Source organism: Alnus glutinosa, chromosome 11 (genome assembly GCF_958979055.1).
Source record: "Alnus glutinosa chromosome 11, dhAlnGlut1.1, whole genome shotgun sequence".
Lineage (NCBI taxonomy): Eukaryota > Viridiplantae > Streptophyta > Magnoliopsida > Fagales > Betulaceae > Alnus > Alnus glutinosa.
This window is the reverse complement of record NC_084896.1, coordinates 16,918,543-16,941,508: the sequence shown is the minus strand read 5'-3', so window position 1 is coordinate 16,941,508 and position 22,966 is coordinate 16,918,543. Positions and strand designations below refer to the sequence as shown.

Below are 22,966 nucleotides of genomic sequence, written 5' to 3'. Positions count from 1 at the left end.
TTCACACGACATTACGCTCGGCCAATCGCCTTGGTGGTCACGTCGTTCGACAAATATCACGATGGCCTTTCCAAATCCATCTGAATTACCACCTTCCGAGGCTCCACGCTCCCGCACGCGCCACCCCAAGTGTTCTATGCGTGCAGTTCATGCTCTCATGCGCTGGCAGCACCTTTAACCACGCTTCTCACACATGCATGCATCCACCCACACTTCTCACACACACGCCTCACACTTCTCACTCTTCACACGCAACGCGTGCTATTCCTCTTACACGCGTCTCACACGCGTAAATCCACTCCACCTAAACTAGATCCAATCTCAACCTAGTTCAGTCAGGCAGGCCAACTGAGTCGATCTCATCCTGGCCTAATAGGCGTAGTATCCAACTCAATCAACTAGGCTCAAGCCGTTTCGGCCCATTTTAAGCCCGGTTCACCGAGTCCAAGCTGAACATGTCAGCTCATAAATTGGACAACCTGATTCCAATCTGGGCCTATCAATTCAATCCAACAAGTCCAAACAAGCCCATTTCAACAAGGAAAGCCCCTCATAGTCCAACTGCCACCATTAGCCATTGTCGCATCCACCAGTCGCCGTCCTCCCGCTACCTACATCCCTTCGACTGTTGCCCAGCTCCAACCACCATCTGGCATCATCTTCAACAACTTTTTCGGCAATATTTCAAGTGAAGTACAAAAATAAATAAATAAATAAATCTCGTTCTTTTCCAAAGTCAAGCTTACACCTTGAGTTTGAGAACGATGTGAACAATATTTATTATTATTCTCCAAATTTATTTCTTTCCTAATGTATTCTAGGGTTTACTTGTTCATGACTCATAAATCATAATCTCTCTATGAATAAAGGCCTCTGTAATACATATTATAACACCTTTTTTTTTTTTTTTTTTTTGGTAGATCATGTTATAGCACTTCTAATATACAAGATGTAGCTTTAAACTCTCTCCGCGGCCGCTCTCTTTCCTCTGTGTCTTTTATATTCTCTTCCCATCATATATTTCAACAAATATAAATAGAATAATATTTTGTAAAATTGCAAAAGGGTTTAGGTTTGATGCTTGTTAGCATAAAATATGTTCGAGAGAAAATTTGCATGTGAAAATCCTCTAATTTCATACTTTTCCATCAATATTACAAGTCTTCACACTCTCTTAAGCTTGCTCTTTGAAAGAGCTTAATTTTCAATATGCGAATGGGGAGAGTTTAGAAGGGAAAGGGTTACCATCAATTAATACATACAAGATTTAGCTTTGGAGATAGACTTCAAATTTGACAAATATATACAAGATTAGACACAAACTTACCCAATACAAGTAACTGAATGACACTTTACAAGGTGCGACAGAGGAACATCACCCACATTTTTGTGCTAATTTAACAATAATACAAATGTTTTGCATAACAGGATATAGCCCTTAACCATCTCTTTATCCCAGCTGAAATCCAAAGCTCCCATATCATAACAAGAATCCTTACTAGTAAAACTACCAACCATCTCTTTTCCATTGATTTTTATTCTCTTTTGGACTTCAGATTAAATACCTTCAGGTCAAGTCTGCAATGGGCACCTCGGAAACCTCTTCAAGTATCATCTTCCTTCTATAAATTGCTCATTCTTGCGTTCTCTTACAATCTTTTAGTCACACAAACAAGGCTATTTAAAATCAAGAAAAAGCTTTTAATGATTAAAAAAAAAAAATTAAAAAAAGAGCGCTTTTAATATGGTCTAAACAAAACCAAATTAAAACAGAAAGGCCACATAGAGAACTAATAATATCATTTAAAAGATCTAGCTCAAAAAAATCAGGGAAATGGATAGAGAGAAACCCATGATTACACTTGACCAAGCATATATGGACAACCATTACCTAGCTAAGAGATTTGATTAGCGGTGATCTCAGGTCAAACTAATGGGTTTTCATAAGAAATTCAAGTCTTCCCAGGGTTAGAAGACAGGGAAAGGTTACCGTTATTGCCTAAATTTTAGCAATGTTTCTACTCCCCAACAGTGCGTAGTTACACACATACAGACATGCAAAGTTAAATTTGAAGGGAACTGAAAGTTCTATCGACATAGGATTTGATATAAAGTACATTTTATTGTTGAACCAACAAAATGTCTGTACAGTTTCATGAACTTCTATGGGCAGAAGAGTACTTGAACGTTAACATGCAAAGCTAGAGAACTCCCTCAATGGGGATAAAGGACTGGGGGAGCGTCAGGAAGATCCATGGAATCCAAACAAGTCAGACGGGCACATTGTGCCATGTATAGACCTTCTACTTTAAAGAAATCCAAGCCTCATTAATTGCTTCCAGTATAGATATCAATAGCAATAAAGCCTAAAATCAAAGAGAAGAACCTTCTCTTTAAGGTTACCTTACCACACTCTAACCAAGAGTTTTAAGCCTAAAATTGAAAGGGTCTAAAAAGAGTCTCAGCCTGCTAGTGAAGCAAAATCTGAACTTGTTAGCATTCAATGCAATAATTAAGATTTTCTGTACCAAGCTGCTAAAGTGAATAGCACCATCGATACACTCCTTTATGTTAAAAATAGATTAGCATTTTGGAAAATTGTTTTTCTTTTAAAAAAAAAAAATAATGAAATAGGAGAGCAAGCTTACTGTGAGTGAAAGCTGGATCTCTTTTGTACCAATGACACAATGACCGTCACATCATCGATCTTGCCACCAGTATATCCCACACAACCAACTGCCTTGGCTGCATCTGCAAATGGAGTCCTCACATATGTTGATCGCCCCACCTCCTGTGCTCTCGTGGCCAAGTATTCTGCTATATCCTGAGCCGCAAGAATGAGCATCTTAGAAAGCATTACAAGGTTGTTATAAACAAAGGCCTAAACTATCTATGTTTGTTAGCATTTATGGGTTATATTAAGTCAAGCTGGAGCTTGGATTCCAGCCTCAGAGATAAATGTGCTTAAGTTGTATTAGAATTTTAATGGCCAAGAATCGAGGAGAGTGCTGTCTGATATTTTATGCAATGAAATTCTTGCAAATAGGGACCCTCCAGTGCACAAACTATAAAAAGCACAGCAATGGTATGCTTTCATCCATATAATAACTACCATTACGTGCGCTGCATATGGCACCCTGAAACTGATGTTTATCAATTCCTTTTTTCGTTCTCTTTTTTTTTTTTTCTTTCTTTTTTTTTTTGTCCTTTTACCATTTCTTTTTACTGGAAAATGTAAATGAGATAGTATTGCTAATGCGCACCTGAGGTTTCAAGCTGGCTTGCAATGACTTGGATATAACAGAAGCTATCTCTTGCTCATACAAGTTGTCAAAAAGGCCATCAGTTGCAGTGATAATCACGTCTCCCTCATACAAATCAATTTTGTACCCCTGAAATAGACATGTTTAATACCAAAACTCCTTCATATAAATCAATTTTGTATCCCTGAAACATAAACATATATTTCAGCATTATCGTCTCTCTTGTTCTATCATAACTTTTGAACTCTTCAACTTGTGCTTAGAAATGCACAAATAAAACACAATTTCATGAAGAGTTGGGATAATGTACTGAGTTAATAGTGCATTAATTCATTCATACTTCTAAAGGATTTGTAAAACATTATGCGTATACAATTTAGAAGACTTGGTTGGACTACCAGACTTTGATCCAATGTACCTCTATGAGCTCTGAGGGATCGTCATCTCTCTCAATCAGTAACTGAAAATTGAAATCGTGAACCATGGCAGATGATCTCTTAAAGACAGCGCCGTTTCTTATTACTATAAATCCCGAGTCCCCAATATTAGCCACTTGGAGAACCTATAAATTCAGATTGTAATAGTTGATTTACAGACTTGCAAAAAGAGCTCATGAAGCATTAAATTATAAATGTTTATAACTCTAAAACAATGGAAAGAAGGAAAGAAATCCCCATCACCTATAAAATAAAATTTACTTTCTCAACAACCAGAAGCTTCCCTTATCCTGGCAAATAAACCAATAACTTCATGGCTCTATAAGACAAACTAAACAATGACATCCTATTGTATTTGCATTAATTAATGGTCTCCTCTAATAACAGCTTACTATTCATGACGTGCTTTTATATAGTGTTTCTGTGCAAAGTTTCATGATGTTTTTTCTCATTTAATTCTCGTTTCTATGCGTTGGAGACCAATTAGAGACCTTAGTTTGAGTTTAAATCCATTTACAAAAATTTGTTTGGTTTAGGGGGAAGTTGCTTCCTGTGGAAGGGTAAATGGAGAGTTCGTCTTCCTAGTGATGTCTTTCTTGGTTTGGAATGCCACCCTTGGTGGTATCCTTATAGAGGGGAACCAGGTGAAGAGGAAAAACTCCATCGTTAGGAGGTGTATTATGATGTATAATAAGGATTGTGGAACTATTGATTATTTACTGTGACACTGCAAAGTCTGCAATCTTGCAAGGAAACTCTGGGATTTGGTTCTAATCTTACTTTATTGCACATGCAAACTCGGTGGTACAGGTGATGGCTTATTAGAATGGTAGAATTGAGGGTGGAATTGGGAAGTAGTTCCAGCTTGTATCATAGTAGGAACTTTGATGGTGTGATGCTTGTTAAGGAATCCCACATTAGATTGATGTATGCTTGATTATGGGTAAATCTGCTTGTTGGACTTTACCAACTAGCTTAAGCTTTTGAGTTAGATACTCGCAATGGTACTGAGCCCAATTTGTTTGCTCTTGGACTCCATGTGTCAGGCCCGTTAGTCTTTGTTTCAGTTTTGGATGGATTATTGGACTTATTTGTCTTTGTTTTGGCATACTTTTCTTTGTTTCAGTCTTAGTCTTTGTTTTGGATTATTGGACTCATTTGACATTCCCTCAAAGATACTTTTCTTTTTTTGTTTCAAATTTCATCATCCTTTGCAAACTGCAGGTCCTTTATGGGTTTAATTCATAGCACCAATTTTAGATGCCGATATCTCTCTCCTTTTTTCTTTTTCTTTTTTTGCCTCTTTTTCCTTTCTTTCCCTTGTAAAAGGATCGTGCCCACTTTTTCTTTTGGCATCTCTTTTAATAAATTTTCATTAGTTAGCCAAATAAAGAAAGAAAAAAGGTTTTATCACTGCATTAGAGCTGACAATCAAACACATTATTTTCTCAACCTCGGGAGAGGATCACTAGTGAGATTTAATGAGCATATCTATGTTTAGATCCTCAAAGAGATAATAAATTGCAAAAGTCATCTAAAATCTATTAATATTCATTACAACATAGGCATAAATTAAAGTATTTAAGTATGGGGAAATCGATACCTGACCATCAAAGTAAGCGACCAAAACAGTAGACAATCCAGGGGATTGTGACTCTGCAGCACTTCTAATAAGAAGTTCTTCTGGTTTGGTCATTGGAGCACTTTTTGGATCTGACAGAATCTTTTCACAGTTCTCCATGAGCTCCCGGGCATATAGTCCAGCATTAATGCCTGAAGAACAAGATAGAAGAAGAATCTAAATGTTCTAGTACAGATTTTGCATGATCTGAGACAGATATTAGCCTTTAGGCCTTGGCTTAGGTGGTTGGAAAAGTGTGGTGGAGTTACGGTAGCGATCAGGATTCACGTGCAACGCACGTGCGCACACAATCTCCGTGTATTAGCCAACATTTTCTGAACAGGCTGATTGTCAGGTTGATGCACTGAAATCTGAAACTTTGTTCAACCAGTCCAAGCTGGGAACACTTAATGTCATACTCAAGGGCGTGGTGCTTGTAAGGAAACTATGTATTGCAATTTGAACCAAGACAGAAAGATTACTCTATTTAATCACTTTCATTGACAATCATAAATTTAGCACTAAGAAATATAATTTGAGATAGGAGTATATCATGAGAAAGATGTCGATTTCACGAGAAAAAGTTAACAAATACCTTAATTTCTTCGATCAAATGCTGTTTTGTTTGATCAAATACCAGCAAGATTTTATCTTTTAATCAGAGGTTAAGATTAATTTTCCAGCCAGTAAAAGCAGCAAAAGATTCTGGAAAATTCTTGTTTAGAGGACTTGATCTAGTTGAGATATCCAATGGCACAGAGATAAAAGTCCTGAATCTTCTTATAGTACAGAACAAGGTTCGGAATTTGCGGGATGACAATGAGGGTCCTTCATGACATGTTAGAGACTGGTTAAAAGGACTTAAGTAATGTACCATGTAAAGACAACGAACTGTATAAATATGAGGTATAATTTATTACACAATATGACTGCTTCACATAAATACAAGAATAGCCACACACTATATTTTACTTCAAATGAAGCAGAGAAGAAGAAAAAGTGATGACTTTCACAAAGTGAGGTAGTGATATTGAGAATATTAATATATGATGTCTACTCAAAAAGATATTTCTTATTTTCCTAGTTTTAACTGCAGTAACCGGCAATGATATTTTTCAGTATGAATTTTTTTAGTACAAGAGATATGAAAATAAATGGAGTAAAATTAAATTTAGCAGATTGTCACCTAGGCGAGTAAGATTTGTTTTATGTCATATTTCAGTCTGAGTGAAGTATCTAACATGGGACAAAAAAAATGAAAGAAATCAATATTTGGCCTCTTCTTTAGTGGTACATTCAAGAGAAAGAAAATAGCTTAGACGCCTTATGCAACGGTACATATCACAAAATGAATACCTTCCAGAGACCACCGGCCAACTCCGTCAGCCACACCTAGCCAGTTCTGGCAAGCAACAAAATAAGCATCCTCTCCACCTGTCAATGCCTGGCAATTATTATTTCTGAATTACTGATCCTTAATGTTTGAATAAAAGCCAAAATCACATGAACAAATATCAAAGTAACCCAAAACCTTTTATTGACCCCTAAAATGGAAGGATACTGGCATTCAAGTTCTTTTATACTGACATTGAAGACCAATCACACCAATAGGGGTCCCCAGCCCTATGCACACCTGAACCAATCTATACTCTTGCAACTCAAGAGCATAGGCAAGATAAAATTTGTGAAAGTCACATCAACACAAAAGCTCAACTCGTGTGTTCTACTAAATACAAATTTAAAAAGAATTGGTTACCAACAAGAGTGGCTCAGCATAAAAGCATGAAAGCCCCTGCACAGGTATTTGCTGTATAAAATCTACTGGCCAGACTAAACCTATGTTTGATAGAAGAGACAGAAAAGACAATGGAGAGAGGAATGATGAAGGAGCAAGGAGGTAGGGGGAAGAGGAGTCCACCTCTTCCACTGGTTGTTTGGTTGAGGAATGAAGGGAAGGGGGACCACCATTTTGTCATCAATTTATTGATTTTACCCTATGTTGTACATAATAATACACAGAAAAATTTTAAAATTGTGCAAGGAATGGAGGAAGAGTTCCAATCTACCTAACTTTTGGCAAATTAAACATAGTGGACCTGGAAGGGTTTTGGCTCTCCCTCTATCCCCCCTCCCACTTTTTTGTTTTCATTTTTCATTTCTTTTTCCCTCTTACCAAACAAATAGATTTTATTTCTCCGTTCCCTTTTCCATCCTATCCATGCCAACTATTCTATTCTTCCCCCAGAAAAGTGTAAATGTGAAATGCTTAAGACAAAACATGTCTACACATGCACTTTAAAAGTTGCTTCTTCTTGATGATTGAGAGAGAGGCTCCCGTTTTTTCTAGAGAGAGAGAGGGCGTTTTCTGGCTGTTGTGGTGGGGGAGGGAGGCTTCACGCCTCCCTCCTCCCTTGGTTTTTTTGGGGTTTTAGTCTCCCACCCTCTAGGGGTGTGGAAGTTTTGTCTCCTGGGTGTCGATCCGATGGAGTTTGTTTGTTTTTTCTAGTTTTTCGTTTGTGGTAGCAAGAGAGTTCTCTGTGGATGGTGTCGGAGGGGTGTGGTTGATCTCGGCGTGTTGACGGCGGAGTTCAGTGGCCTTGCGTTCTCATGGTCGGATTTTGGAGGCTAGATCTACGATTCTCCGTCGTCTTCTGGTGGACACGCGCCCTCTAGCCTTATTCGCCGTCAGTCTCCGGTGCTTCAGCCGCTCTTCACGGCCGTGCGGTTTCCCGGTGGTCGGTGCGTGGGCTTCACGCGCCAGTGTTTTCTTTCTGATTTGGGCCGCACGTGAGGGCCACAAACCACGTGTTTTCGCCGTGTATGGTGAGGCTGGTGGTGTTCGGAGGTTTTTCGGTGTTTGGGGGTTGAAGGGTTGCTCCCGGAAGACAGAATCCTCCTTGAGCTCTCCTGTGTTTGTTTTAGATGTGGGTTTCTCTGACAGTTTGCATTATGCGTGCACTAATTCAGTCATTGGCTTTTGCCCAGTTTGTGTGACCGACTCCTTGTTCAAGTAAAGGTTTATGTCAACGTAGAGGCACCATTCTGTTGGTTGAATTTTTTTAGTTGCAACTGTCTGTAATTATTTGAGTCTTTGACTTAAATTGAATGTACACCTCAAGGGTGGATGGAGGAATGCTGCATTGGTTGTATGTTGTATGAATGCTGTATTGTTAGTTGTAACGTGCGTTTGTTATCAATGAAAGTTTCAACTTTCTTTCAAAAAAAAAAAAAAGACAAAACATGTCTATGTATCCATCAATTTTAATATATACATTCATTTATGTGTATGTATGTATGTATACATATGCATACATATACACATACACGCACAAAATAAACATATAGCAATATAAATTTCATTTATTAATTTTTAGAATATTAAGAAAATGATTAAATTCATTATTCCCATCAACTTAAGTTTGTAGAATAACTAGTGATTTAACATGATACCATAACAGAAGTTTTAAGTTCAAACCTAAACTTCATATTTTATTCCCCATTCAATTAAATATTCTTGTTGAGCTTCACTTGTTAAGGAAAAGTTTGAGTCCAAAGGTAAGCGGGAGTGTATCACTATTTCCTGTCAGCTTAATCTTTTAGAATAACTGGTAATTTAACATTATCAACTAAATGTAATCTAGCATTTAAAAAACAGAACATATCCAGAAATTGGTTAAGATCTATCATTGAAAAAAAAAAAAAATCTAAAAGTTGATAAAGAGGAAGATGGGTAAACCATGAAAGCAAAATGAAACCAATCGATAGAAATTTGAAATAAATTGAGACTAATTAAATTCTACCACTCTCATTTGTCAGTATCAAAGTTCTTTTAAATTTTTAAGATTTTATATGCAACTACTAAAGCATCAAGACATAAAACAAGGAAATTAAGAAGATACCTTAGTCGGATGTGGCAATAAGGCAGCACCATTGTATAGGAATAATCCTTCTGTGGAGATTTCCTCCCTGTGAATGAATAATAAACAAACATGAGGAACAAAATACTAGATATCTCTTTCAGAGTTAACTTGAATAGATACTTACTCACATGTGATCTTCCCTTCAAAGATCCTACCTTTTTCTAGAGAGAGAATACAAAAAAAATAAAAATAATAATAAAGTAAAAATTAAAAAAATAAAAATAAAAATAAAAATTGAAAATTACAATTATAGAATTTCTCCTCTATAAGGGGACAAAAGCCTTAATTTCTCTTTTCCCTTTTTATGTTAAAATATCAATTAATAATTATATTCACATCTTCCTATCAGCTTAAACTTTTAGGATAAATAGTGATTTAACATGGTATTAGAGCAAAGATCGTGAGTTCGAATCTTAACTCTACAGTTTACTCTCATTTCAATTAAAATATTCTACGTCCAGTCTGATTCCACACGTAAGAGCGAGTGTTAAAATATCAATTAAATAATTAAATTCACATCTTTTTATCAACTTTAAGCTTTTAGGATACGTAATGAGTTAATTCAACAAATAACATAAATTAATTATAGATCATTGTTTGCTTTGTAGGAGGGTCATATTTTGTTTCTTGAAAACAAGTGATCTAATATAGTCACTACCTTAAGAATAGTGCTATTGTTTTAACCCTTACTTATATTTGGATTTTGATTAATTTGTAATAATTTTTAACGGTGCATAATTTTTCTCTGTAGTTTGTTTGTAAAGGGTATAGGATAGACCATACCCCATATGGTGGCTTCTATTTGTAAAAAGTCCATATTAGTAATTTGAGTAATTTAGACAATGATTATGAGATAGTCCATATGCAACAGGAACTTAACCGCACAGTTCACATCTTTGCAAATTGCAGAAATGCCTTTCGGGCGTGCAAGCAAAAAAGAAAATAGTAATAATTTTATTTGGAGCAGCAGCCCTCAAAATTTTTAAAATTTCTTCTAAATTATATGTTTTTTTTTTTTTGGAAAAGTTTTTTATATGTTATTTATAAGTAAGATAGGCTCTTTAAAATTAATTTTTTATCCTTCAAAAAGCATTCTTTTAATTTTTGTCCCTCACCTAAAATTCTTGTTCCGCCCCTGCCGAGGCCATGAAGCATACACAAAAGCACAATATTTTTGGTCATAATATCACTTTATTTTAGCATATAAAAGTGATAAATGTTGCCTTTCATTCATTCTCAATCATCTCATCACTTTAGCTTGTTTTTAACAGTGCATAATTCACTTTCACACCTAGTTCGCCTGAGGTTGCTAGCAAACAATTTGGTAAGGATAAGGTTTTCCTCTAAACTTACATTAATTTAGTCTATTAAAGTGGCATGTGTCCAAAATACATGGTATTCTCATATGCATTTTTCAATTACTTATTACAGGCTTATATGTATTTCAATAATCTGCATAAGAAAATAGAAATGACGACCACATCTATACATACTATCTATATATGTGCTTCTAAACAATATTCTAAATTTTGGTATCAAAAGATATTTTATTTGTGTTTTTTGCAAATTGATTACTTTCAAAGGCTACTCATTCATTTTAATTTTACCTCTGAATTTTCTAATTTAATATTCAATTAATCTTGGACATTTCTTTTTATTTCTACATCCTTTAGTGTTTATTAGTTTTGTTTTTTCATAACCCAAATTCCACAAGTTTTATCTTTTTTCTTTCAATTAAATTTTTTTCTAAATTTAATTAAAAGGTAGATTTTATGTCAAATTCTCTGTTATGTTGTACAATATGCAATTGATGATATTTTCATGAGGAATTTTTGTATTAATAAAAATTATTTGAATAAAGAGTTCCTCGGTTGTAAGCTATTCACAAAGAACAATGAAAACAAATTGGAAAGAGGTTGAAAAGTGTGAGATTTTTTTTTTTTTTTAATTCCTTTTTATTTTTCTAAGCAATACATGGAAAACAGGAGGGGGACATCTTTATTTCTTTCATTTCGTTTGACTTTTATGTACACTTTTGGAAAAAAATTACACATCAAGCAAAAGTAATGAGTTGAAGGGCAACAAATAACCAATAGAATTCTGGTTACATCAATGCATTGGTACTATCAAAGATACATCAACTGATTGTGCATGTATTCAAAGCTTTGCCACCCATGCCAGACTTGGTATAAAGCAGAGGCAGATGGTTACTGTAAAGATAGGTGCAACATTCCAATCTAGTGACTTCTATAAAACTCTAGATGCCCTATGGCAATTGAAGTCATCCAGACCACACACTTGCGCCAAATTTTTAACAAAGTAAAATTACATTTGGAAGGTTAAGAGAGAGCGAAAAAGTAGCATACCCAGTATTACTACTCGCAATGGGACGCGATTCCACTGCTTTGAGACTTGTTACTCTATCAGCACTGCTTTCATGTGTATCACACACAGTGAATTCTTCCTTCCAATTCAAGGAAGGGGCACTGTCATCTAACTATAAAAATTTATATATATGAGAAAAAAATACAGAATTGCTTGGGTTTTGCAATATTACAAGCTTAATGAGCAAAATGCCGGTTACAGCAAAACAGTAGGCTTCTAAAAGAAGCAAAGATGCAGATAATATCTATTTATAAACAGAAGAAGAAATAAAAGTAAAAAATAAAAAATCAATTGTTGACAGCATCGTGCAATTAGGAGAAAATGGAAATTATATAGAAAATCTGACATCAATTTAGGATACAGGTGCAATGCAACATGAATATATGGATACATCATCCTACAAAATTTTAGGATACGATACCATACGTTAAGGATATGAATAAAATAATACATACATAAATGTAAATGATTATTGATTATATTAAGTTTCATTTTAAAACATGAATAGCGTATATCAAAATACTTCAAGCATGCTTAAAAGCAATAGAAAATCACGAAAGAATACGACTCAAGGTCTTTGGAAAGAGAAGCGAAAGAATGATAAGAACAAAGAAGTTTAGGGAAGAGAAGCTAATTATGAATAAGAACTATTTTAGACCTCCTTTGGTAAAAATCAGCTCTTTCTTTTTCTTTTTTTCCTTTAATTTGACTCCACATAAACTTTAAAAATCATATTTTAAATCCCGTGTTCATAATATTTCATTTTATAAAAGTTTTAAATAAAAGTCCAATATCTCTTTTCTGTTCTGAAAATTAAACTTTAATCTCAAGTGTATCCTAAAATGTATCCATGTTGTATCTATATCAGGAAGTATTAGGCATGTATACTAAATAAAAGAGAATTTTCTTTTATGGTACATATTCAAGTATTGAGTGAGTATACATAGAAATGATGAATTTAATCACTAATTATCCCAAATGTTTAAGCTTATAGGAAAGAATGAATTTGATTATTTAATTAATATTCTAACAATCCTCTTTATGTGTAGGTCTAAACTCCTCCTCAATAAATAGAGCACAACACATTGAATACTTAATTGCAATAGATGTATAGTGTGAAGTTAGCGTTTGAACGCTGGAACACTATTCTAATATCATATTAAATCACCACTTGTTCCAAAAGTTTAAACTTATATAAACTACTCTAATATCATGTTAAATTGCCAATTGTGCCAAAATTTTAAACGGAAAAAAAAAAAAAAAAAAAAAAAAAAAAAAAGATTTAATTGTCACATCATCCATAATTGTTTCGTCAAAACAACAATTCCTTTTCTTTTTTTTATCGAACCACTTAGTTTCGCTTGTTTGTTATGGCACATGTCACGTCTCAAGATTCATCCACTATAATCCTATTTCTAATATATATAATATAGATTAATCTTATACAATACAAATAAAACTCTATTTGATTTTATATAAATATTCTATAAAGAACTAAAATATATAAATATTCTATAAAAAAACTAAAATATATAACGAGATAAAGTTAAGGAATTTGAAATGGCATTCCAATTTTTTTTGTATAGAATTTATAATTCTATTCTATTCTATTATTATAAATTTATCACAAATCGATATTCTAAACGGAAATAAAAACTATTTTTTTATTTAATATTCTAACAAGTAGCTCATAAAATAATCTAACTTGAAAAGATTGGGTGGAGCTTTCAAAGATAATCATGTTCAAGTAATGGGCAGTAAATCAACGAAACTTGAATTAAAGGGCTTGCAGGAGCACATCTTCAGCATCATATGAACCAAAATCAACACCAGAACAAGCTTAATCATCTTCTAGGAATGCCAAAAAAACACATGTCCAACATCAGATGCATTGCAAATGGTTTTCAGCACTTTTGTATGCAGATGGATAAGGAATAAGGGCAAAGTCAAAAATTTACTGATGTTAAACAAAATCTGCAAGTTCTAAGAATAAAGTAAATTTACTATATCAGGTCAAGATGATCATCTCAAGAAAGAATGCAAGCTCCATAAATTTAAGTCTAAATATTAGAAATATGTAGGGATGGCAAAGGAGTGCGTTAAAAGGGTCACCAGCTATGCTCTGCCTTTAGTGGGGCGGGTACAGAGGTCACTAAATAGGAGTGGGGTGGGCACTTAGGCTTTTACTATAACTCGCCACCAGTATTGGGGGTTTAGGTCTCTCCGGCCCACCCAGCCCTATATATAGATTATCTTTTCGCTAATCCATCACCTCATTTTACTATAACCTGTCACCCCATGGACAGGGGATGGATTTTTACTGTAACCTATCACCTCATTTTTTTCTCTTTTTTGATCTTCTTTTCTTCTTGAAGATCCTAGATTTTAGTAGCTATAAAGCTTATTTTCTTCTTGAAATTGCTTGGCTTTGTTGGATCAATGGGGTGGGCAGATCAGGGTTATGTAATGAAAATTCAACATGAGATGGGAATAAGGACTACACCGCCCTACACTGCCCCCATTGCCATCCCTAGAATTATGCCATTAAAAAACAGTTACAAGAACCAAGTATTTCATTCAATTTATTGTAAGGGCAAGTGCTGAATCAGCAGCTGAGAAACTACCAGGTTATTTACGGGAATACATACTTATGGAAAAAAGAATCTACAAATGAGAAAATTGCTCATAATGAACCTTAAAAAATTGCAACATAATATAGCAACCCTCTTCATAATTTCCTTTTTTTTTGTTTTTGGATACATGTACTCATATATTGAATCTGTAACTTCTTCCTCCATTCTTTATTCATTGTCAGAGGAGATGTCATTTGGTTCAAGGACTATTTTTACATTAATACACATATATTGCCAGTCATCACTACTTCAGATTTTCCATCACACCCTCGAATGGAAGACTCTATCAATTTGAACAAATAGCAAGAAGGAACTAGATGTCGTCATCCACTCAAAAAATCAACCTGAAGATAGAAGCTTCGATTGATTCGCTGAAAAGCTAAATGCCCACAAATGTTAAAGCACTTCTTTTTCACCAAATTCACCACGTTAAACATGAAAGAATGGCATTCTGGATCACCATGCACTGTTGTCTACCAAGACACCCTTTCCACCATGCCAGGGTCTCCATAACACTCCAAGGCATAGCGCTCATACTCCTAAACAGTGAAAATACGAGAGCCTGAAGTAGTAATGAACCAGGGGGCACCAATTCACTTCATTTTTTTTTTCTTTTTCTTAAAGAAGGAATGAAGAAGAAGATGATCCCCTTTTTTTCTCTACTAACTTTACACAAGCAGCATCAATACTGCAACTTTTATAACTTTCCAAGATTCTCCAAGGTTAGAAGCTTCCCCCTTGCTACAGTCAGAGAAAAAAAAAAATGACACTCTTCTGGTACTTATGTCCACAAAGCATATCTCCAAGGAAAGCCTATATGAAAAATTCCCTCTCAACCCCAAAAATGAAGGTTCAACCTCGAGCTTCAACTCTAAAATAATGTTGATCACATTCTATCTCCCAGTTCCATGAGCTCAAGCAAAATACAACTTGTCAAGGAAAGAAATGAGTCACTCAAAACTGTAAATCATGCATTGGCCATATAAACATGAATTCTATAACAGATGGCCATCACACCAGCCCACAATTTTCCATAGAAACATAGGGAACACAACCTTCAAAGGAGCCTCTTGACACCATAACTTATGCCAAAAACAAACCTGACTACCAAACCCAATGTAAAATCAGATATACTTAGAAAACACCTCCCGACCAGCTCTAATACTCTTCCAGAAGTCCAACCCATTTTTTTCTATTTCTTTTTATATTCTTTTAATAAGTGCAACCCATTTGTTCCCTTTACATCAGTAGAATATTTACCAAAAATAACCTAGAAAATCCCATTGATAAAGCCTTCTTCACACAACCAAAGCTACCAACAGGCAACAGAGAACACTCAACATCTGGCAGAAACTACTGATTGAGCTACATATCTGATCCAGCATAAGAAGAGATTTACTGATGCTTCACTTGACAATTTTGTCCACTAATCATAAATATTATTATCCATAAATGGCAGATGGAAGCCACACTTTGTTTTCTATTGTTTCCTTCTTTGTTTTTTTTTTTTTGGTTAAAGATTAGCAGCCACATGTTATAGTCAGCATTTGTAAAACTGATATACTAAAAGCCTCTTTGGGATTGTGTTAGAAAATAGAGCTTTCGTTTATAGAAAAAGCCTCATTTTCAAGCTTCACTTTTTTAGAGCAAAAAAGTGTTTTTTAAGTTTTTTACCAAACGGACCTATTTTTGCTTGGTATGGCTTTTAAGTAAAAAAAAAAACACTTTTTAAGCTCTTTAACGCAATCCCAAACAGACTCTAATACAACTAACATTTTCCATTGTCATCAGAGTTCTGCTTCTCTTAGCTCTACCTACAAAATCTTTTGGGGTAAATAACACTTTTCACCCTCCTAGTGTGGCCTAAGTTTCTATTTGTACCCTTGCCCTAAAATTGCAATGATCTTTGTCTTCTAACCATTGCAGAGTTGACAACTGACAAGCCATTAATGACCCATACTTTATGCTAAATGACATAACTTATAACATTTACAGGTGCAAAAAAATAAAATGTAAGAGAACAAAACCAATTCAGGTCAAGTAATAAGAGAGAATATTGAAATATTAAAGGGACATAATGGAGAGTACTATTGCTTCTTCACATAGAAGTAACAGCAAAAGGAGGAAGGGGTAGTGAGATATCACAAATTTCCCATTGCTACCCTTATTTCAATAAAAATTATCAGTTCCCCTGATAATTGAACGAAGAGAGAGAGAGAGAGAGAGAGAGAGAGAGGAATGGTTGAAATATCGCTTCAGATGATAGTTGATATCATCCTCTACAACTATAACAAGCATAATGATGCAATGAGTTGCTAATAGTCGATGACAGCCAAACCGAGGATAAAGCTCACCACATAAAGAAAAGTATATCAGGACTTACCGCTATCGAGTTTTCAATTTTATCTGCATCAACAGATTCATCCACTGTACTATGGCGTGTCTCCTCACTGAGAACTGGTATGGCCTCAAATGGAGTGGACCCATGCATTACTTCAGTCACATCGCAGTCATTACTTTTTTCACCAGTCACGTAATTCTTCATTGTATCCACTCTAGGCTCCTTGTCAGCCTTAGAGGGATAAGCAACCCCAATATAAGCATTCTCTGTGCTACTTCTTTCAGAAGCATAACTACCAGATACTTCAATGGAGTCAGATTTAGAAGTACTAACCAATTGGTTTGTCATTTCACCAACACTCTTCTCATCTGAAACTTCCTTACAAGTACTAACCATTCCTAAATCAGAAACCACATCCGAACTCAACGAAGTACTCAATGTGTAAACTTCATTCTTGCAATTGATTTTAGGATTTCCAATGTTTACATCGTCGGAAAATGATCTTGCACTCTTAATTACATTTTTATCATCTTCAACACAATCTTCCTGAATATGCAAATTGGTTTCTAACGTACAATCAGTAACTGGTTTAACCGCACTACTGCCAGCATCAACAACCCCACCATCCTCTCCGCATGCAGAGATGAGATCAACAAGATCATCCACTTCAGCTGAATTACTTCTTTGTCCTCTCTCAGCACAAGATTCAACTTCTTCACATGAATTATGTCCAAAGTCCTTGTTAATAGTCTCTTTTTCATCAATTGTTTCGACCTCGCTCGCATTTCCAAACCGGAAAATCACACTGCCATCAGAACACTCTGCCAAAACCCACCAAATGTGGAAACAACGAGAAAGTGAAAAGACAAGGAAAACAAATTTCTAACTTTCCGTATGGAAGCTGAGAAAAGTGAGGAAAAAGAAAGAAACCAGAAATTGGGTATCATTATCTATTAGCGTTAGTGGAGGAAGGCGAGCATTGTGGTAGAATTTTCTGGAAGAAAAACTTTATCTTCAAAACACACATATTCGCCAACTCTTCCTTCCTTTTTCTCAGTTACCAAACAGAAACCCAATACCATACAACCAAGAATCAGAGACTTGAATGGCGTACCGGTTGTGGAAAGAAGGTCGAAATCCGCGGACGAAGAGATAGGATTGGAAAGCATCAGGAGGTGCCCTGGCCTTCTGTTCGGAGCACCAATTGGAGAAGTAGGAGAAGAGGAAATCCCGAGCGTGTGGAATGGTTTAGAGGATATTTGGAAGAAGGTGGAGAAGCTCAAAGACGACGGTGTGGGAGAGCGTGAGAAGAATAGTAGATGCGCCATTTCGAAGATATATTTATTTACGCATTTCTTCTTTTCTGACAGTGGTGGTATTTGATTAATCGTTTCTTTTCTTCTCCCTTTGTGAGAGAGAGAGAGAGAGAGAGAGGAAGGAGATTGTCCCCACGTGTTGGAGAATCTAGAAAGAGCGAGAGAGAGGACGGAGATTGTCGTCACGTGTTGGAGAATCTAGAAAGAGCCATATGGATAAGGAGAGCTTCCACGACTACGAGTAGAAATAATATCATTTAAGAGTAATTCTAGCCGTCTAACTAATGTCCAACTTATGTCCAACTTATGTCCAACTCTGCTGACACCACGTCAGCCATCATTTAAAAAAAAAAAAAAAAAATTCAAAAAACCAGCGTGAAAACGATTTCAGTATACCTATGAGTAATGCTACATGTCATACCTATGTCCCTCTTGTGTCCCTCTAAAAATGAGGTGGCTTTTAAAATCACCATTGAACTTGTGATCGATCAAAATTAAATTTTGATCACATGGTAATTTTAAAAGCCACATCATTTTTAAAGGGACACAAGAGGAATATGGGTATGACATTTAGAATTACTCGTATACCTATACCCATTTCACCATTTTCCCCCAAACCCATTTTCCCCCCAAATCTCTTCCTCCCTCAACCCCATCTACCGCCACCCACGACCACCACCACCGTCGAACACCCACGAGCCCGCCATCAGTACGAACGTACAGCAGCACGTCGGCTCCATCTCCGTCTCCATCTTCGGATCCAGCTCCATCTCCATCTCGACCGGTGCGGTGGGTCCAGCTCCATCTCCATCTCCGGATCTCCGTGAAGCTCCACCGTTTGTTCTCCATCTCCAGGCAACACTCTCATCGTTGGAAAAGATCAGACAATTAGGTTCGTTGTAGTCGTCATTTTCTGTTTGCTTGACTGGAAAACCCAGGAAAAAGAAAAGAAAAATTTCCTACAAAATAGTTCCTTTCTTTCCCCTTTTTACTAGGTTTTCCTTCTTCTTTTTTTTCCCCCGATTTCCTCTCCTCTAGTTTGAAACTCATATCTAGCTTTGGGGGTTTGAATCTGTAATCCCTCAAACCCCTTATAGTCTGTGCTTAGGGTTTTTTTTTTTTTTTTTTTTTCAAGCTTTGTAAAAATTGGAGTATTCCTTTCGGTGTTATGGATTTGAATGGCTGAAGGGTTGCTGCGCTAGTAGCTAGGAAGTTGGGTTTTTATGCTCTGTTCTACTAAAAATTGTTGGTTTGCTAAATGTGTAGTTTTCGGTTTATTGGTTTTTGTATTGTTTGTTTGTTAAGTGTGTAGGTTCGAGGATCTTTGATGTGGGGTTTGGCTGAGTATGGATAGTTGGGCTTTTGGTTGTGTATTTTGTTGTTGTAAATATTCTGGGTTTTAGCTTGGTGTTTCTAACCTGCTGGAGTGTTCTTTTTTTCTTTTGTGTTTGGACTAAAAAATCTTATTCATAACAAAAAAAAAAAAAAAAAAAAAAAAAAAAAAAAAATTGGTTTATTTCCTGAGCCAAAAAAGAAAAGGAAAGTCATTGTATGTTATTCATACTGGAACTATTGGCGATGTGGTTCAAATTTTGAAATATCTGGTAGTTTTTATCTTTCTAATTCTTGCATTTATAGCATATTGTTGCTTACATCAATACATCCTAAATTAAAATGACAATATCGGGAAGGGTTAGTCTAGTCGTAGCATTAAGTGTTAAAAAAACATATAAGAAGGTTTACAGATTCAAGAGGAGAAAGTGAGATGAAATTGCTAAAAGAATTCTTTCAAATAATCAATATAATTGTGTTTTTGTAATGCTTCATGCAATGACTAGAACAAAAAGTTGATGAAAGAAATCATTGTTATGTTTCCATGTCAAATAAATCTACACTTGCCTTACAAAGGTTCCTATGGTACTTCCTTGCTGTCATCTTACAAGCATGGTTCCTGGTTCTGAATTGTTACTTAATGCTAATTTTGCAACCACTGTTGTGTTGACTGCATCTCTTTTGAGTACAATTTTGTTTCTTCTGCTAGATTTCTGTTAAGCCAAATGTTCGCTTGCAGGATTTGCTCAACTGGGCTTACTATTTGCAATTGTTTTTGGGAATCTAAGTTAGTGATGTAAATAAATGAATTAATCTGATATTCTTTATCATTAAACTGGCCTTGCTTCTTAAGTCTTTAGTAAGCATTGACTTGCTTGCATATTTGGTGTTCTGGGATATTTATCTTTTATTTCTTTGTAACCCATCAAATTGCATTTTCTCCCTTCTTGGCATGTCCAACAGTCGAGTATTAGAGATGTTATTGGAGAGCTTTATGACAGTTAACATTATCATGCTTAATTCTTTGTCATTCTTAAAGCATATTGTATAATGGTTTAGCATATTCTCACATTACATGTCCAACACAGAATCGTAATGGTGGTTTCATTTTAATTCATTACAACTACTAGGCCCACTACATTTGCTTCAGGAAGAAGATGAAATTTCTCAAATTGAAGATGAACCAAAGCTGGAATGTCTACATTTGCCTCAAGATATGAACTTGTTCAGATTGAAGATAACCTTCTTGAAAATGAACCGAAGCGAGAACTTAGTCGAAGATAACATTTGCATCAAGATGAAGATGAACCAAAGCAGAAGTCTAATCGAATATCAAAGCATTGTTGCAATGTATTGAGTTGCTATTTTGGAAGTATTTTGTGTTATTTTTTTATTTTGTTATTTTAATGTATATGTTGTAATGATTTTAGCATCTTTTTGTTGATAAAATCATGGTAATGCATCACTGGTAATGCATCAAGATAGTGAAAATCATGGTAATGCATCACTGGAGACTATTATAGTAAAAATGAATGAAAGCATTGGGTTGAGGATGAATGGCCAAATCCTACAAGTAGTCGAATGGTTGCATGGTCCACAATTTCTGTCAAGGTCACCAATTATTTCCTACTCCAAATGCTAGAACCTCAACGTATTATTGTGAGATGCAATTTAAACAACTCAAATAATGTCCACACTCAATTCAATGTTGTATTGGCAAAACATCCAAACATTTTACTCCATTTAGGCACAAAACCATGGTTGAAAGGCAGTTACCCTAAAGAGTGGAGTCCTTGCGTTATGCTCAAAATGAATGATGATAGGCAGCATGAAATGATCCCAAAGAACCTATAAAATATTCACTTTAAAAACTTGACACAAGCACTTCCTGGTCACAAGTTGGCTTCTACTTTTTAACAGCATATAATTATAAGTTTCATTGTGCTAAGTACATGTAGCAAATGGTAACCTCTCAGTAGCATTAGTAACTAGTTTTTACATCATATTATTCCTAACAAAAATACATCATATTGGGTTACAAACTTAGCCATCAATTGTCATTGTTCTTTACAAAATAAAATTCAAGGCAACATGTATAATACAACCCTTTCCTCCATAATCGAAAAATACATCAACAAAATACCACCATGTCGTTGTTCCTTACAAAATAAAATCCAAGGCAAAATTCCACCATATGGAAAAAGAGCTTTACTCATTAAATTTCATTGATCTCAAAGCCTCTCCAAACTGCACATACCTGATAATAGATGACATTTCAATCAAGCAAGAACATCAAATTACATATAATTAAGATGAATTGAACATCAAAAGCTTACATCCATGCCCCTATGCTTATAGGTTAGATATAAGACATCAAAACCTTACATTAATATAAAAAGTGAGAACTAGAAAATCAACCTTCGTTGGAAAAACGAGGCACAACATGATTCTGCATGATTTGAGATCCCTGCAAAATATGATAAAAACATTATATACAGTATCAACATCATTTTTTATAATTCCTCAGCTATTATGTGAAGCTTATGTTTTATTCTGTAATACCTGAGTAATTACACTATTTTGAGTTCCGATTACATTGTCATGCTGAATATTAGTTATGGAAGATAACAAAGCTTCATTTGTGTCCAATGCATATTGTTGTGTTTCTTCGCAAATCTTCGATTAATAAATCATATAAACATGTTAAAAAAACATTGAAAAAATATTCAAATAAGCATAATTAAACATAAGGAACAGAAGCAATCTTCTTTACCTTTTTCTTGGAACTATTTTGTTTACCATTTGTGTTACTTGTTTGATTCTTTTTTCCTCGTGTCTTCTTTTTCACCGCTTTTTCTACTTCAGAAACTATCCTATTTGATGGTGGCTTCCCTCTCATTCGAACCGCGAGAGGGCTACGAACCTTATTACTTTCTACCGTCGTACCATCAATAAACAAATTACAGGTAGTAGAACCACTAACAAGTGCTTGAGAAGGTGGACTATGTTCACAGATCGAACCACTGAATTGCATCGTTAACATAAGAGCACAATTTTTCACTGTCATGTAATGCTCCACGCTATTTGAGGCGATTTCTGCCAAAACAAGCAAATCTTTGCACAAGTCGGAATATCTTTCTGCATTAGGGTTGCAACTACCTGAATCATAACTGCTGCTAATTCGTTTATATTTTCGATTCAAGCCCTTCCTCCATCGGTTAAGAAAATACTTTTCAGGCAATGATGTGACTCCAACTATATTCAATACAGATATGACATGTTTGCACAAAATTCCTCTTGATTCAAACAAGCAACAACTACAATTCACTTCGCATGAAGATTCATTGTAATAAACAATAAAGCATACCTTTTTCGTGTACGCATCATTAATTTGTACCTGTTCAGTCACTTGATAAGTACACATTGCACCTTCTCTTGTGATAAGAGAATTACTACTATACATCACTTCTTTAATCTCCTCTTGTACTTCTTTCAACTTTGCGATGGTGTAAAGTTGTTGAAAGTTCTTCTCAAAAGGAAACCTACTTAGACATGCAACTGTCTCATTAAAAGAGACGAAATCAGCAACACTCTCATTCTCAACCTTTCTACGCAAAGCGCTATCGTATTGATCAACAAATTCCTTCAATGTGGTTGATGAGTGCACATAACCATAAAAAAAAGCATTCATACTTTCACTCCGTTGTGTGGTAGTCAT

At 35.3% G+C, this 22,966-nt stretch overlaps 3 protein-coding genes across 6 annotated transcripts; 1 reads left to right on the top strand and 2 right to left on the bottom strand.

The window, feature by feature from the left end:
- Positions 1-1,225: 1,225 nt before the first annotated feature.
- LOC133882298 (probable protein phosphatase 2C 71) lies at positions 1,226-18,021 on the bottom strand. 4 transcript variants are annotated; one of them, XM_062321437.1, is made up of 10 exons: positions 17,715-18,020; positions 16,643-17,421; positions 11,608-11,705; positions 9,221-9,287; positions 6,678-6,765; positions 5,304-5,473; positions 3,682-3,825; positions 3,264-3,392; positions 2,649-2,824; positions 1,226-1,677 (listed from the first exon to the last, which is right to left on the bottom strand). In XM_062321437.1, the coding sequence occupies exons 1-10, from the start codon at positions 17,926-17,928 to the stop codon at positions 1,650-1,652; spliced, it is 1,893 nt and encodes a 630-aa protein (XP_062177421.1). In that variant the 5' UTR covers positions 17,929-18,020; the 3' UTR covers positions 1,226-1,649. The 4 variants fall into 4 exon arrangements, with proteins under 4 accessions (XP_062177421.1, XP_062177419.1, XP_062177420.1 ...); XM_062321435.1 differs by having other exon boundaries at positions 11,608-11,738; positions 17,715-18,018; XM_062321436.1 differs by having other exon boundaries at positions 1,226-1,656; positions 11,608-11,738; positions 17,715-18,017.
- A 293-nt stretch (positions 18,022-18,314) lies between these two features.
- Positions 18,315-20,752, top strand: LOC133881161 (uncharacterized). The gene is made up of 3 exons (XM_062320116.1): positions 18,315-18,318; positions 18,491-18,808; positions 20,379-20,752. The coding sequence occupies exons 1-3, from the start codon at positions 18,315-18,317 to the stop codon at positions 20,603-20,605; spliced, it is 549 nt and encodes a 182-aa protein (XP_062176100.1). The 3' UTR covers positions 20,606-20,752.
- Positions 20,753-21,269: 517 nt separating this feature from the next.
- Positions 21,270-22,966, bottom strand: LOC133882528 (protein FAR-RED ELONGATED HYPOCOTYL 3-like). Its single transcript, XM_062321729.1, has 4 exons — positions 22,022-22,966; positions 21,811-21,924; positions 21,667-21,715; positions 21,270-21,505 (listed from the first exon to the last, which is right to left on the bottom strand). Exons 1-4 carry the CDS (start codon positions 22,964-22,966, stop codon positions 21,480-21,482), a joined length of 1,134 nt encoding a protein of 377 aa, XP_062177713.1. The 3' UTR covers positions 21,270-21,479.

Bases quoted from the DNA above. Each gene is read 5' to 3' on its own strand.
- LOC133881161 (XM_062320116.1), top strand. The intron at 18,809-20,378 runs GTTCGTTGTAGT...TACAACTACTAG, and splicing joins GGAAAAGATCAGACAATTAG to GCCCACTACATTTGCTTCAG.
- LOC133882528 (XM_062321729.1), bottom strand. From the start codon at position 22,966: ATGACTACCACACAACGGAGTGAAAGTATGAATGCTTTTTTTTATGGT. The intron at 21,925-22,021 runs GTAAAGAAGATT...TATTAATCGAAG, and splicing joins AAAATAGTTCCAAGAAAAAG to ATTTGCGAAGAAACACAACA. The intron at 21,716-21,810 runs GTATTACAGAAT...CATATTTTGCAG, and splicing joins AAAATAGTGTAATTACTCAG to GGATCTCAAATCATGCAGAA.
- LOC133882298 (XM_062321435.1), bottom strand. From the start codon at position 17,928: ATGGCGCATCTACTATTCTTCTCACGCTCTCCCACACCGTCGTCTTTG. The intron at 17,422-17,714 runs GTACGCCATTCA...GGGTTTTGGCAG, and splicing joins CGACCTTCTTTCCACAACCG to AGTGTTCTGATGGCAGTGTG. The intron at 3,826-5,303 runs GTATCGATTTCC...CTGAATTTATAG, and splicing joins TCGCTTACTTTGATGGTCAG to GTTCTCCAAGTGGCTAATAT.